The sequence below is a fragment of the Cupressus sempervirens genome, chromosome 3 (genome assembly GCF_028749045.1).
Source record: "Cupressus sempervirens isolate cs-2001-9-10 chromosome 3, ASM2874904v1, whole genome shotgun sequence".
NCBI lineage: Eukaryota > Viridiplantae > Streptophyta > Pinopsida > Cupressales > Cupressaceae > Cupressus > Cupressus sempervirens.
The window spans coordinates 198,709,337-198,724,924 of NC_143120.1; the positions used below are offsets into that span (position 1 = coordinate 198,709,337).

General features: G+C 38.0%; 1 protein-coding gene across 1 annotated transcript; it reads left to right on the forward strand.

Annotated features, from left to right (window-relative positions):
* The first annotated feature begins 11,939 nt into the window (after window positions 1-11,939).
* LOC149565504 (uncharacterized) lies at window positions 11,940-14,766 on the forward strand. The gene is made up of 3 exons (XM_089819034.1): window positions 11,940-12,541; window positions 12,671-13,067; window positions 13,239-14,766. Exons 1-3 carry the CDS (start codon window positions 12,307-12,309, stop codon window positions 14,425-14,427), a joined length of 1,821 nt encoding a protein of 606 aa, XP_089675160.1. The 5' UTR covers window positions 11,940-12,306; the 3' UTR covers window positions 14,428-14,766.
* Window positions 14,767-15,588: the final 822 nt, after the last annotated feature.

A 15,588-nucleotide genomic window follows, 5' to 3' on the forward strand; every position in this document is an offset into this window, starting at 1 on the left:
ATGCAATGCCAAAAACATCTGCAAGAAGAAGAATCAGGAACACCAATAGTGCAATAGAAGTACAAGCACAGGATAAAGGGCAGTGTCACCGACACACTGCATGGGCTAATGTCGTGGAAGAAAAATTCACTTGACAAAGGTGGATGAGCACAAAATGGAAAAACATCATGACCCCCCATGACACTTTATAATTGAGTGCGAGTACAAACAAACACAAGGTGTACAAGATCCCAGATATGCAAAAGCAAACACTTTATCTTCGTGTGTTTACAAAAAAAGGAATGCAACAGAATAGAAGCATACAATGCTCAAAAGTCAGAAAGAAGAGTGAGCCAAAAGAACAGAAGAAGAGATTCTAGGACTTATAGAATCCAAGTAATCCGCCAGAGTGCGAAAGTGCAAAACTCAAAGGAGAAAGAAACTAGAGCAGAATCTGGATAAAAGACCTCTACAACTGAATAACTCATAGAACCAGCTTTCCAACGATATCTGGCAAGCCTAGAAAAGAGTCTGAATGATCGAGATATGGCTCCCGGAAGGCAAAATAGAATATCTGGCTTTGACTACCAAAATAAGCAACCAGACTATAGCAAAAATAAAAAAAACTTGTACCATCATCTCCGTCTCAGAACCATCTTTTCGACACATTTTTTGGATTGAAAAAATACGTCTGTATGCTCAAGTTATGGAAGAAAAACTGACAAGGCCTCCTCATGAAGAGCATATGCTAAAAGTGAAACTTGGGCACAATAATCAAGGAAACAAATAGCACCATTGCGATCTACTCAAAAAATCATGCACTTTCAAAAAAAGAATCGCCTCGATACGAGGTCATATGAGAAAGGTATGATCCTCTGAAGTTTCCAAAATGAGAATTGTGCATAGTCACGGTTGAGAATCTGCAATTTTTGAAAAATTCATGCATGAAAATCAAAAAACAACTCCACTAGTGGATAGAGCACAAAAAAATAGCCAAGTTCATAACAAGAATCATCAAAATCGGAGTCCGTATGAGTAAGAACGAGACATTTGAAAACTACATTCAAATCTATGATTGCCAACGGAGAGGGGTATGGTTGTAGCCTTTCATGCTCGATTCTGAAAAATATACAGCTTGCATGCAAAATATAAAAGATACCCAGATGGTTTTTCAGGGCTGCAAACAAAACCCATAAAGCATTTTTCTTGTTGATTTATAGAAGATGTTGCTATAGTGTAAATCAGACACCTTTAATAGTAAAAAATGGCTCCAAAAATTAAAAAAGACCCCAGCAACTAGAATATGATATGCAAATATTGGATCAGCTTCTTAAGTCCATCAATGGCATGCTGGAACCCGCAAAACTGAATGAAAACTCCAAATATGCAAGTTGGTTGTCAGATTTGAGATTGAAACCCTAGAGAAAAACTGTTGTTGTCAAAACTTTTCTGATTCTCAGGACCATCCAAAGATGCAAGAGAAGAGCATACTTCGTTTTTCAAAAAACTACAATAAAGTTTATTTGACCCCCCCCCGAATCTCTCAAATAAGGAAACTAAAATTTACTCTTGCACATAGAAAAGCTCTGATACCATGTTAGAATCTAATAAGATTAATAACCCAGAAAACTAGTGCAAAGAATAAATATTTAAACTATGAATGCAAATGATACAAAATCAAAATAACATCATAGAGTTAGTCTCCAAGAGAGTAATGCAAATGCTGGAAGCAAAATAGCATTAAGAGGATGCAAAAATAAGAGATCCAAATACAAGCTAGGTAGCATGCTTATATAGGCTAGGAAGAGGGAGGACGTGGCAACACCAACCAATGAGGAGCAACCATCTATCAGACTAAAGATAGCAAAGTATCTTCTCAAGATAGCTAATGAAAGCTCACATGTAGGAAGGTGACACCTCACAACCATTCACCTAATAAGACATGCTTTATTAACCTAAGCGAGATTATTAAAAGTGTAGGAAAAACCTAACAAAATAGGAAAAATAAAAAACTACACTAACACCCCCCCATAAGCGAAGCTTAGGTGGATGCTAACCTAGCAAAGCTATGAAAGCAGGAAAATGGGTCCTGGCAACAAGGCCTGATCAGGTACTCAATACAAGAAAAAGAACTAGATGAAGGAAACTAAGCCTCCAATCTAGGAAATGTCCCAAAGAGAGGAACAAAAAAAGAGCATGAAGCATCTTCGAAGCATGAAGCTGCAAACACTGTCAGAAGAAACTGTTGGAACCCCCACTGAAATAGTGCATGACCAGGTAGAGAAGACAAAGTCTGAAGAGCTGATCAATCGAAGAGATGACCTCCAAAGGTAGGAATGAATGAGTGTCTATATAGTAGATGAACCATCTCACCAAAATGCATAGGTGCCTAGCCACTGCATCTCCCTAGTACATAGGAACAAAAACTGAATATGTAGATCACTCAACCAAACCAAAGAAGCAATAGAGCCAATAGGTGACCCCCCCATAATGCTGAACAGGGAGAAGGGTGATAGGAACACTGAAATGCAATGCCAAAAACATCTGCAAGAAGAAGAATCAGGAACACCAATAGTGCAATAGAAGTACAAGCACAGGATAAAGGGCAGTGTCACCGACACACTGCATGGGCTAATGTCGTGGAAGAAAAATTCACTTGACAAAGGTGGATGAGCACAAAATGGAAAAACATCATGACCCCCCATGACACTTTATAATTGAGTGCGAGTACAAACAAACACAAGGTGTACAAGATCCCAGATATGCAAAAGCAAACACTTTATCTTCGTGTGTTTACAAAAAAAGGAATGCAACAGAATAGAAGCATACAATGCTCAAAAGTCAGAAAGAAGAGTGAGCCAAAAGAACAGAAGAAGAGATTCTAGGACTTATAGAATCCAAGTAATCCGCCAGAGTGCGAAAGTGCAAAACTCAAAGGAGAAAGAAACTAGAGCAGAATCTGGATAAAAGACCTCTACAACTGAATAACTCATAGAACCAGCTTTCCAACGATATCTGGCAAGCCTAGAAAAGAGTCTGAATGATCGAGATATGGCTCCCGGAAGGCAAAATAGAATATCTGGCTTTGACTACCAAAATAAGCAACCAGACTATAGCAAAAATAAAAAAAACTTGTACCATCATCTCCGTCTCAGAACCATCTTTTCGACACATTTTTTGGATTGAAAAAATACGTCTGTATGCTCAAGTTATGGAAGAAAAACTGACAAGGCCTCCTCATGAAGAGCATATGCTAAAAGTGAAACTTGGGCACAATAATCAAGGAAACAAATAGCACCATTGCGATCTACTCAAAAAATCATGCACTTTCAAAAAAAGAATCGCCTCGATACGAGGTCATATGAGAAAGGTATGATCCTCTGAAGTTTCCAAAATGAGAATTGTGCATAGTCACGGTTGAGAATCTGCAATTTTTGAAAAATTCATGCATGAAAATCAAAAAACAACTCCACTAGTGGATAGAGCACAAAAAAATAGCCAAGTTCATAACAAGAATCATCAAAATCGGAGTCCGTATGAGTAAGAACGAGACATTTGAAAACTACATTCAAATCTATGATTGCCAACGGAGAGGGGTATGGTTGTAGCCTTTCATGCTCGATTCTGAAAAATATACAGCTTGCATGCAAAATATAAAAGATACCCAGATGGTTTTTCAGGGCTGCAAACAAAACCCATAAAGCATTTTTCTTGTTGATTTATAGAAGATGTTGCTATAGTGTAAATCAGACACCTTTAATAGTAAAAAATGGCTCCAAAAATTAAAAAAGACCCCAGCAACTAGAATATGATATGCAAATGTTGGATCAGCTTCTTAAGTCCATCAATGGCATGCTGGAACCCGCAAAACTGATTGAAAACTCCAAATATGCAAGTTGGTTGCCAGATTTGAGATTGAAACCCTAGAGAAAAACTGTTGTTGTCAAAACTTTTCTGATTCTCAGGACCATCCAAAGATGCAAGAGAAGAGCATACTTCGTTTTTCAAAAAACTACAATAAAGTTTATTTGACCCCCCCCCGAATCTCTCAAATAAGGAAACTAAAATTTACTCTTGCACATAGAAAAGCTCTGATACCATGTTAGAATCTAATAAGATTAATAACCCAGAAAACTAGTGCAAAGAATAAATATTTAAACTATGAATGCAAATGATACAAAATCAAAATAACATCATAGAGTTAGTCTCCAAGAGAGTAATGCAAATGCTGGAAGCAAAATAGCATTAAGAGGATGCAAAAATAAGAGATCCAAATACAAGCCATGTAGCATGCTTATATAGGCTAGGAAGAGGGAGGAGGTGGCAACACCAACCAATGAGGAGCAACCATCTATCGGACTAAAGATAGCAAAGTATCTTCCCAAGATAGCTAATGGATGCTCACATGTAAGAAGGTGACACCTCACAACCATTCACCTAATAAGACATGCTTTATTAACCTAAGCGAGATTATTAAAAGTGTAGGAAAAATCTAATAAAATAGGAAAAATAAAAAACTACACTAACACCCCCCATAAGCGAAGCTTAGGTGGATGCTAACCTAGAAAAGCTATGAAAGCAGGAAAATGGGTCCTGGCAACAAGGCCTGATCAGGTACCCAATACAAGAAAAAGAACTAGATGAAGGAAACTAAGCCTCCAATCTAGGAAATGTCCCAAAGAGAGGAACAAAAAAAGAGCATGAAGCATCTCCGAAGCATGAAGCTGCAAACACTGTCAGAAGAAACTGTTGGAACCCCCACTGAAATAGTGCATGACCAGGTAGAGAAGACAAAGTCTGAAGAGCTGATCAATCGAAGAGGTGACCTCCAAAGGTAGGAATGAATGAGTGTCTATATAGTAGATGAACCATCTCACCGAAATGCATAGGTGCCTAGCCACTGCATCCCCCTAGTACATAGTAACAAAAATTGAATACGTAGATCACTCAACCGAACCAAAGAAGAAATAGAGCCAACAGGTGAACCCCCCCATAATGCTGAACAGGGAGAAGGGTGACAGGAACACTGAAATGCAATGCCAAAAACATCTGCAAGAAGAAGAATCAGGAACACCAACAGTGCAATAGAAGTACAAGCACAAGATAAAGGGCGGTGTCACCGACACACTGCATGGGCTAATGTCATGGAAGAAAAATTCACTTGACAAAGGTGGATGAACACAAAATGGCAAAACATCATGACCCCCCATGGCACTTTATAATTGAGTGCGAGTACAAACAAACACAAGGTGTACAAGATCCCAAATATGCAAAAGCAGGCACTTTATCTCAATGCATTTACAGAAAAAGGAATGCAACAGAATAGAAGCATACAATGCTCAAAAGTCAGAAAGAAGAGTGAGCCAAAAGAACAGAAAAAGAGATTCTAGGACCTGTAGAATCCAAGTAATCCGCTAGAGTGCGAAAGTGCAAAACTCAAAGGAGAAAGAAACTGGAGTAGAATCTGGATAAAAGACCTCTACAACTGAATAACTCATAGAACCAGCTTTCCAACGATATCTGGCGAGCCCAGAAAAGAGTCTGAATGAGCGAGATATGGCTCCCAGAAGGTAAAATAGAACATCTAGCTTTGACTGCCAAAATAAGCAACCAGACTATAGCAAAAATCAAAAAAACTTGTAACATCATCTCCATCTCAGAACCAGCTTTCTGACACATTTTTCGGATCGAAAAAATACGTCTGTATGCTCAAGTTATGGAAGAAAAACCGATAAAGCCTCCTCATGAAGAGCATATGCTAAAAGTGAAACTTGGGCACAATAATCAAGGAAACAAATAGCACCACCGCGATCTACTCAAAAAATCATGCACTTTCAAAAAAAGAATCGCCTCGATACGAGGTCGTATGAGAAAGTTATGATCCTCTGAAGTTTCCAAAACAAGAATTGTGCACAGTCATGGTTGAGAATCTACAATTTCTGAAGAATTCATGCATGAAAATCAAAAAACAACTCCACTAGTGGATAGAGCACAAAAAAATAACCAAGTTCATAATAAGAATCATAAAAATTGGAGTCCGTATGAGCAAGAACGAGACATTTGAAAACTACATTCAAATCTGCAATTGCCAACGGAGAGGGGTATGGTTGTAGCCTTTCATGCTTGATTCTGAAAAATATACAGCTTGCATGCAAAATATAAAAGATACCCAGATGGTTTTTTAGGACTGCGAACAAAACCCAGAAAGTATTTTTCTTGCTGATGTATAGAAGATGTTGCTGTAGTGTAAATCAGACACCTTTAACAGTAAAAAATGGCTCCAAAAATCAAAAAAGACCCCAAAAACTAGAATATGACATGCAAATGTTGGATCAGCTTCTTAAGTCCATCAATGGCATGCTGGAACCTGCAAAACTGATTGAAAACTCCAAATATGCAAGTTGGTTGTCAGATTTGAGATTGAAACCCCAAAGAAAAATCGTTGTTGTCAAAACTTTTCTGATTCTCAGGATCATCCAAAGATGCAAGAGAAGAGCATACTTCGTTTTTCAAAAAACTACAATAAAGTTTATTTGCCCCCCCCCCCGAATCTCTCAAATAAGGAAACTAAAATCTACTCTTGCACATAGAAAAGCTCTGATACCATGTTAGAATCTGATAAGATTAATAACCCAGAAAACTAGTGCAAAGAATAAATATTTAAACTATGAATGCAAATGATACAAAATCAAACTAACATCATAGAGTTAGTCTCCAAGAGAGTAATGCAAATGCTGGAAGCAAAATAGCATTAAGAGGATGCAAAAATAAGAGATCCAAATACAAGCCAGGTAGCATGCTTATATAGGCTAGGAAGAGGGAGGAGGTGGCAACACCAACCAATGAGGAGCAATCATCTATCGGACTAAAGATAGCAAAGTATCTTCCCAAGATAGCTAATGGATGCTCACATGTAGGAAGGTGACATCTCACAACCATTCACCTAATAAGACATGCTTTATTAACCTAAGCGAGATTATTAAAAGTGTAGGAAAAACCTAGCAAAATAGGAAAAATAAAAAACTACACTAACAATTGTCTTGGGTTTCCACGAGACTAAATCTTTGTCAAGTATTCCTTCTACATGTAGTTACATTGAATAAAATTATTTTGACCTACTATTTTAAACAAGGAAGATTTTTTTGTAGTCTATCTTTGAAACTCTAGAAATTGGTGAGAATTAATCATTTTCACAAAACCAATAAGCTTTCCATAGTATGCATGTTGTTTTGTTAAAATTCTTTGACTATTGAACCTATGTAGCATCACAAAGAACACCAAGATAAAAGCAACACATTTTCTTTGGAGGTTTTGAAATATTATTCAAAAATATTAATCACCATAGAAGTAGAAATATTAAAATAGGGGTTCACTATGCAATCCCCTTAAATAGACAATTAAAACACTTTTCTTTTTTGTTTTGCGTATAGATTTCATTTTGAAAAAAAAGCATACAATGCTAAAATAATTATGAAATCTTTCTTTATTATTTAGATTATTATTTAATTATTTAAATAATTAACATCATTTTATTTTTACCTATCTATCTATCTATCTATACTTAGCTCTTTATTTCTTGTACATATGAGAACATACAATAATTATTGTTTTACATCTTAGTTAGATGATCCAATGCAAGGGATTTTGAAGATGAAAAATCCATTTCATGTTTCTTGATGAATTAAAGACCAATATCTATTAATTGGAAGTCAAAGAAGAAGTTTGTGCCAACTCTTCCTTTAGAGAAATTATAATATATGGTAGCTTCAAAATAAACCTAAAAAAAATTATGACTTGGAATGGTTTTTAATGATTTACAAGTGAATAAATTTTGATTATAGAAAAGATAACAAGGAAGCCAAATTTTCATTATCAAGACAGATACATCAACACAATATTTTTTTTTGATTTGTCATTATTGAAAGATGTCAAGGTTTAACCAATTCATTATCTAAATATTCATCTACAAGATGAAGTAAATAGTCATGTATAAAGCTAAACTAAAAGACCACTTTGTTGATCTATTTATATATAGCTTTTCATTCAATCAAATGATTTTTTTTGTAGTATGTGATTTCATTCATTTTTCATTTTTTAGTCCATTCTTAGTCACATACTACTAATGATAGTTATAAGGTATCATCAAGAGGTAAATGTAGGATTCTTTTCATAGTAGCTAATAAGATATAACTTATTATAGTTGTAGGAATATATGTCAACTTATCACTAAATGATCACGAGGTGATAATCAACAACCATATTCATCAAAAGAACAACTAGTGAATTGATATGGTACATCTCTCATTGACTACATATCATAGATATAAGAAAATTAAAAGAAAAAGAAAATATTTGTGAATTGAGGTAAGGTAAGGTAAGGTGGTTTTATAGTCCACGACACTATGCCATAGTTTTTGGGTTTACATATGGTGACAGTGATATGGGACTACCTCGTACTCTTTTTCGAGAGGCGCTTGGCGCTACAAACAAGGCGTACATACCCTACCCCCTAATGGGATTTGAACTTGTGACCTCTCTTTCAAGAGTACAAGTTCTCCACCACTAGGCTGTAATAATGATAAGCTCAATATGTAAGACAATACACATGTGTGTTACAAGGGCCCATAACATATTTAATAAGATGCAACCATAATAACTTATAATAGGAAGAAAGTTTCCCTAAATAAGATCATAAATAGAGAGTAGGCATAGATCGTACACAAAGATTTTATAAGTACAAATAAATGTGAGATATTCAAATGATAAACAATGAGAAACTTATAAATATCACAAACCACATTTAATCATAATATATCAACATGGTTAGCATTACATGAACAAATAGAATTAAGATGAAACTTAAGCTTGGATTTTGTTAAACATCTTGTAATAATATGTTAACGAAGGAAAATATGCTTTCCCTTGTGGGAGTGTATGAGTAATAACATGGAAAATATGTGTATAGTCATGAATTTAGACATAGTGTCAATTCTATGAAAAAGTGTGCTATTGACAATAAATGCTAACATAAATCCTCTTGTATGATTTATTATTGTACCATTACAAGTTAGGCCATGTGTAACAATATGGTATGTGTACACTATGTTTTAGAAGTGACAACTATAATAAATGCAAATATATAAAGTATTTATCATTACAACCACATACCAAGTCTATAATGTAGATCATCTTAAGAGATTAATTTCTTGTATAATATATGATTAGGTGTTTATTTAAAAGGATTTAGCTCAATAAGTGACAAAACTAAAATGTTCTTTATAAAACCAAAATAGATTTAAAACTCTTGACATACTCTACCATAAAGACAAACAACATGTAAAAATATGGTATGTGTACCCTTTGTTTGAAAAATTGACAACTATAATAAATACAAGTATAAAAATCACCTCTCATTCTTCAATTTATCATGTTAACAAGAAATGAAACTAACTTTTTTTACATTGTAAAAAAATATTTTAAACAATTAATATATATATGAAAAAATCATTTCAAAAAGATTGCCACAATCTAAAATAGTTTGTTCATTTGTTTTCTTGATTTGAAAGTCAACTCAAAGAACATATTTTTTTTTATCAGTCTAAATCAAATGACATATTCACAATTATTCTCATAATTAATTAGAGAGAAAGAAAAATAGTTGAAAAGATAAAAAATTATTTAAGTTGAGATTAACAATTATGTGTTAATTCGAGTAGACTTGATCCCAAGACCTCATAAATGAAAGGCTCACAACTTATCATTGTGTTGTAGGTTGTTGCCCATACTTATTATTCTAATTAATTAGATACAAAAAAAATATTTTATTTGACATAATCTAAAATAATTTATATATTATTATTTATTCACAAGTATTACTATAATTAATTAGGAAAGATTTAAAAAAATCATTTTCAATGTTAAATTAAGAAAGATGAGAGGACTGTAGATGTTATAATAAATGTGTAACACTGATTAATTTTAACATGCCCGATATGTTTGACAATATTACACAATAATTGTGACTTTAAAGATGTTATTGTTGATGATGACTACCTAAAACTAAATGGAATACATTCTAGAGATTGAAAAAATGACAAATCATGTGATGCCACATTAGTGCACCATTTGGAAATGACTTAATGCAAAAGTATTGATCTCACTTTTTTCGGGGCCTTTTTGGACACTTTGCCAAAAAACATTATGACTCGACATTCATAACATAGTTATAACTAGGGGACTTGCCAACTAGGGGAGATGACTCAGTAGTTGAGCACCTTAAATTTGCGCTTCTCAAAATTCTATGTGGAAATTTCAAATTACTCCTCATTTCTTATATTTGGAACTTACTTGGCAAGTTCCAACTATATCCCACATCTTCAAATATGATCCCACATCAACATTATTTTACCACATCAACTTACTTGTTTAAAACTAAGGTATTAGGGCTACATCATCAAATATGATACCACATCAACATGGTTTTTGCTAAGGTGTCCAAAATAGCCCACACAAAATGAGAGACTATACTAGTGCACTAAGTCATGTTCTATAGGTGCATTGATGTGTCATCATACAATTTGTTGTTTCTCACAACTAGGGGATACATTTAATTCAATTATGGATAGTCATCATCGACAATGACAACTCTAAGCTCACAATTATTAGCACAATATTGTAAACAATATTAGACATTAAATCGACAAATGATAACATCATTACTAAAACTTGTTTAACTATTGGATCATCTCTTTGTAGTGCTATAAAAAATTGAATGTGATTTAATTTAATTTAATTTTTTTAAAGCGCAAAGTTTAGATGTAATTACATCCAAAATAATTTGATTATTATTACTAGTATCCCCTAAATAATCTCAAAAAAATAAAAATATATTTGAATGTTTTGAACATTGAAGTGAGATGAACAATTTTTTTAATATAAAATTCTTGTGCAAGTGAAGTAGAAAGGCACTAGGTGGAAAGCTTTTTTCAATTGAAAAGAAAGGTGTATGAGAAAGTGGAATTTGTTGGTCTTGTATGGCGTGCTCTGCCACTCTAGGCTGCATCCACTAGTATTAAGGCCATAAAGGCACTTTTTAAACCTAGCTAATTCCCAAGTTTGGCCTATTGATAAACCAAAGTGTAAAGAGGACATTTTACAAGAAGGAAACAAAAAAGCACACTAAATAAATTAATTATCATACAATAATAATTATATACCGCCAAAGACTTTGTCTACCATAACGTATGGGCTCCTGTTCCCCACGGACCCTGATTTTGAGGCGTATTACCTTGGTTTAAACTCATTATTTTATTCCTGGAATATCAAACAAGGCAGAAGCGACAAAAAGCCCTTCACGTTTCTAATCCCTCACAACTCAACCAGAGTTCAGTTACCGACTTAACCGCGAATGGTCAGACCGACCGCCTGGCTTACCAACTCGGTAATAAGAGGCTTTCAGCTACTGACCGCCCGCCGCTAGAAGTAGAGCAATCATGGCCCTCCATTTTCTATTATTGTATCTCTTACCCTTACACGTGGACGAACCGATCTGCTCAGCGGGAAAAATATGACTCTGTGTAATTATTATTCTTCAGAAAATTTGTCTAGTCGTAACACGTAACATGGAAATATTTGCCCTAATCTTGACCAACTTTCTGCACCTTTGCGGCCTTCCATCATGAACTAAAACAAACCCAGTTTAACCAGAGTTTAATTTAATGAACTGCAAGGCTGACGTGAGGTCGGAGATTCGAGCCGTGTGGTTGGTGGCGGGATAACTCTGGTTAGCGCAACAGTGCTTTTTCTCGTTCTTATTTTCTCGGGTGTGGCTTTTTTTTTTCTGGATTTGATCCGTTTTGACTTGAGGTGAAGTGCACCTGAGGTTAAATTATATGTATGAGGGTTCAGCGGAGCCGCCTGATACTGATTACTTCTTCTTCGAGCTCTTTGTCTTTTTTCTCGGACTCGTTTTGTGTTTGTATTTGTCTGGAATGGGGGCGTTGTTTTTTGGAGTGTTTTGGGGATTTCTGTAGACGATGAGAGGTACTGTTAAATCAGCAGTCTGGTGTGATTGTCTGTTTTTTTTGAATTTTTTGTGGTTGGGTCTGGTTTTGGGGTCTTGTTGGGTGTAGTTCGTTAGTGTTCTGGTGGATGCAGTGTGTTTCGTGGAGGATTTCTGGTAGGCGGAATTTAGAGTAGAAATGGTTGTTGTAGAGTCTTTAATGGAGTCAAAAAAGTCTGTTGAGTGTGAAATTTGAAACGTGAGGATTGAGGATTTGAGTGTAACAGTGGCGGGATTCTGGTCTTTGTGTTGGTGTTCTTCCCGTGATGTTGAATGGAAGCCCGGGTTCTTCGTCCGGGTGGAATCATAATAACAATAATTCGGGGAAGACTAGCATGACCCAACAGACTCAATCCAATGTCACTTCGGCCTCTGGTGAGGCCAGCGTTTCTTCTGCAAATCGCGGGCATCAGCCGCAGAATAATGTTAACAATGGCAGCAACAGCAATTCGGGGCAGCAGCCGGGCGTGAAGCGGAAGAGAAATCTTCCCGGGATGCCTGGTAATGGAAGGATTTTGATGAGTTTGAGAATATGGGAGAATGAGAGAATTTTCTGTGAATTTTGTGATTTGGGGGTTTTGCTTTTTGGGCGGTTAAGTTTTGATTTGGGAATTGTGTTGTTGTGTGCAGACCCGGATGCGGAGGTGATTGCACTGTCGCCGAAGACTCTAATGGCGACGAATCGATTCGTGTGCGAAATCTGCAACAAGGGATTCCAGCGGGATCAGAATCTGCAGTTGCATCGGCGGGGCCACAATCTGCCGTGGAAGCTTCGGCAGCGGACGAGCAAGGAGATCAGGAAGCGGGTTTACATATGCCCGGAGCCGTCATGCGTTCACCACGAGGCTTCACGGGCGCTGGGTGATCTGACGGGCATTAAGAAGCACTTCTGTCGCAAGCACGGCGAGAAGAAATGGAAGTGCGACAAGTGCTCCAAGCGCTACGCCGTGCAATCCGACTGGAAGGCCCATTCCAAAACCTGCGGAACCAGAGAATACCGCTGCGATTGCGGCACCCTTTTCTCCAGGTAAGAGCTTTCGAATTCGAATTCAATCGATTTGCTGCTCGTTTCGTTTCGTTTCGAGGTAGATTGTGGCGGTATTACTACTTTCTACGGGTTTTGGTATCTGTGAAGTGTTTTTTTTGGGTGCCCTCCTTTTTTGTCAGGATGATGACGGTGTTGTGAAATGATGTGCAGGAGGGATAGCTTTATAACGCATCGGGCCTTCTGTGATGCTCTTGCGGAGGAAAGCGCCCGGGCAACTGTTAATCCTCAGCCTGGACCGGCCCAATCCGTCGGCGGGCGTTCGAATTCATCTTCATCCGGTGGCGACCAGAACAACAGCCGGTCTGCCGGTGGGTGTCCCGAACCAGATGTGAAGATTTCTTGCTCCAATCCAACTGCCGTGTGCCCAATTTCTTCAGCCGCGGCCACTTCTCTTCCACCGCCACCGCCTGCCTGGGCACAGCCACAGGCAGGTGCCGGTGCCGGTGGCGGATCTGGGCCCAAGCTCTCATTATGGCACGGACCAGGACCAGGGCCGCCATTAGAGTCTTCTCCTTCATCAACCTCCTCACAATTCAATGTCCTCGACGGGACCTATTCGTTCCCCTTCTTCTCCTCCGCTCCACCGGCTGCTCCGACCATTTTCTCAACTCTTCTCGCCGCCGGAGGACTTCAGCCGCAGAATCATCCTGCCTATTCTGAATTGATTGGCCCCCGCGCTGGTGGTGCGTTTTCCGGTGGTGGTGGGAGCCTATTTAGCCATCAGACTGGTCCGAGCGGTGGGAATAGCTCCGCTCACATGTCGGCCACGGCGCTTCTTCAGAAGGCTGCCCAAATGGGGGCGACCGCTAGTAGCAATTCGGCGTTTCTGAGAGGATTCGGTGGGCAACAACAGCAACAAGATCAGCACCACAACTGGCAGGGAGCCGGTTGCAGTAGCAGTACTAATGGCGGACCCACTGGTCAGACTGGTGCAGGATCAGGGCAGTACACTCAGATGGGTATGCAGGAACTGATGAATTCGTTGTCCGGCGGAGGGCTTTTCTCGCCGGGAAATCTCAGCCTCACGGGGCTTCTGCAGGCGCCGCTTTTCCCCAACGGCGAAGCTGCCGCTGCCGGCGGTGGTGGTGCACTTGGAGCTGTGAAGTCCGAAGGAGGAGGAGGAGGAGGAGGAGAAATTAGTAGTAAAGATGAGTTGCAGCTGAAGCCGACGACTACGCTGGATTTTTTGGGGTTGGGACCTTCCGGGAACACATTGTCTCGCACAGACTTGGCCATGATTACTTCCATGAACGCCGGTGCAGGCGCCGCCGCCACTGCAGCATCTGGACTTGCAGAGGCGCTGGTGCAGTCGCCGGTGAAGTCATGGGATAGTTCATAGCAGTAGTGCAGGTGATTGAATTTTTAGGAGAGACGGAAATAGGGCCGCCTCTGCGAAGTAGTGGTGACCGAACAAACAACAAACGGGATATAATAAGTTTTAAGAGTCTCACTCGGTATGTAAACTTCAATTCCCTTCCATTCAGAGCAGCAGATTGTAAACATTTTTCCCACCCCTTGTGTTTTTTCTTCTCTCCCCATCTTCTTCCTTCCGGCTTATGAAATCAAACGGTGCTCGTTTGGTAAGTTATAAACATCTTGAATTTTTCACTGCTTAGTTCAAATGTACGTTCTGTAAATTAGAGCACACGCGGTTGCAAATGCAAATCTCTTTCTTGCCTCTCATGGTCTCTTTGGTATATATATGTGTGTGTGTGTGTGTTACTACTGTTTATGATAGGACTCGATTCTTTCTTTTCATGCATATTACTACTGAAGCAGCAACAACACAGCAACAATCTTTCAACCATTGTTTTTCTTCTTATACCTTCCAATGTTGAGTGTGTCTTTTTAAGTAGCAAGCTCACTGTTGTTTTCATACGTTGCAAAACGTAGATAATTTTTTTCTGTTCTATATCATTTTAGGAGCTAAAATATATTCGAAAGCTGCGCGCTACTCGGCAAGAATGGAGAAGAATCATATCGTTCAAAATCCATCAACATTTCTGTATTCTGTCCTCCAGATGACAAGATGGATCATGGAGTGTGATGCACGCCATTTATATCTACTGTGGATTGTTCAGGGAGTGGTTTTTATCTACTGTTAACACGTCAAGGAGCGTGATCTAAAAGTTGAATCCCTTCCATGATCCAAACTAAACTTTACACAGTCGAATCCGGAAACGACGTGGGCTAAAATACAGTTTTTGTAGAGCTCATAGATCAAGGTCTGTTTGTCTTAGACGAATTTTATGGCGTTGAATCTTGAAATGACATGGGCTAGAGTTTAAATTTTATACAGCAGCTAGATCAAGGTCCGTTGGTGTAAAACAAATTTTAGGCAGTTGATTCTTAAAATGACATGGGCTAAAATACAAATTTTATACAACAGATAGATCAAGGTTCGCTGGTCCAAAACAAATTTTATAATGCAGTCGATTCTAGAAATGACATGGGCTAAAATACAAAACTTATACAAGAGATAGATCAAGGTCCGTTGGTC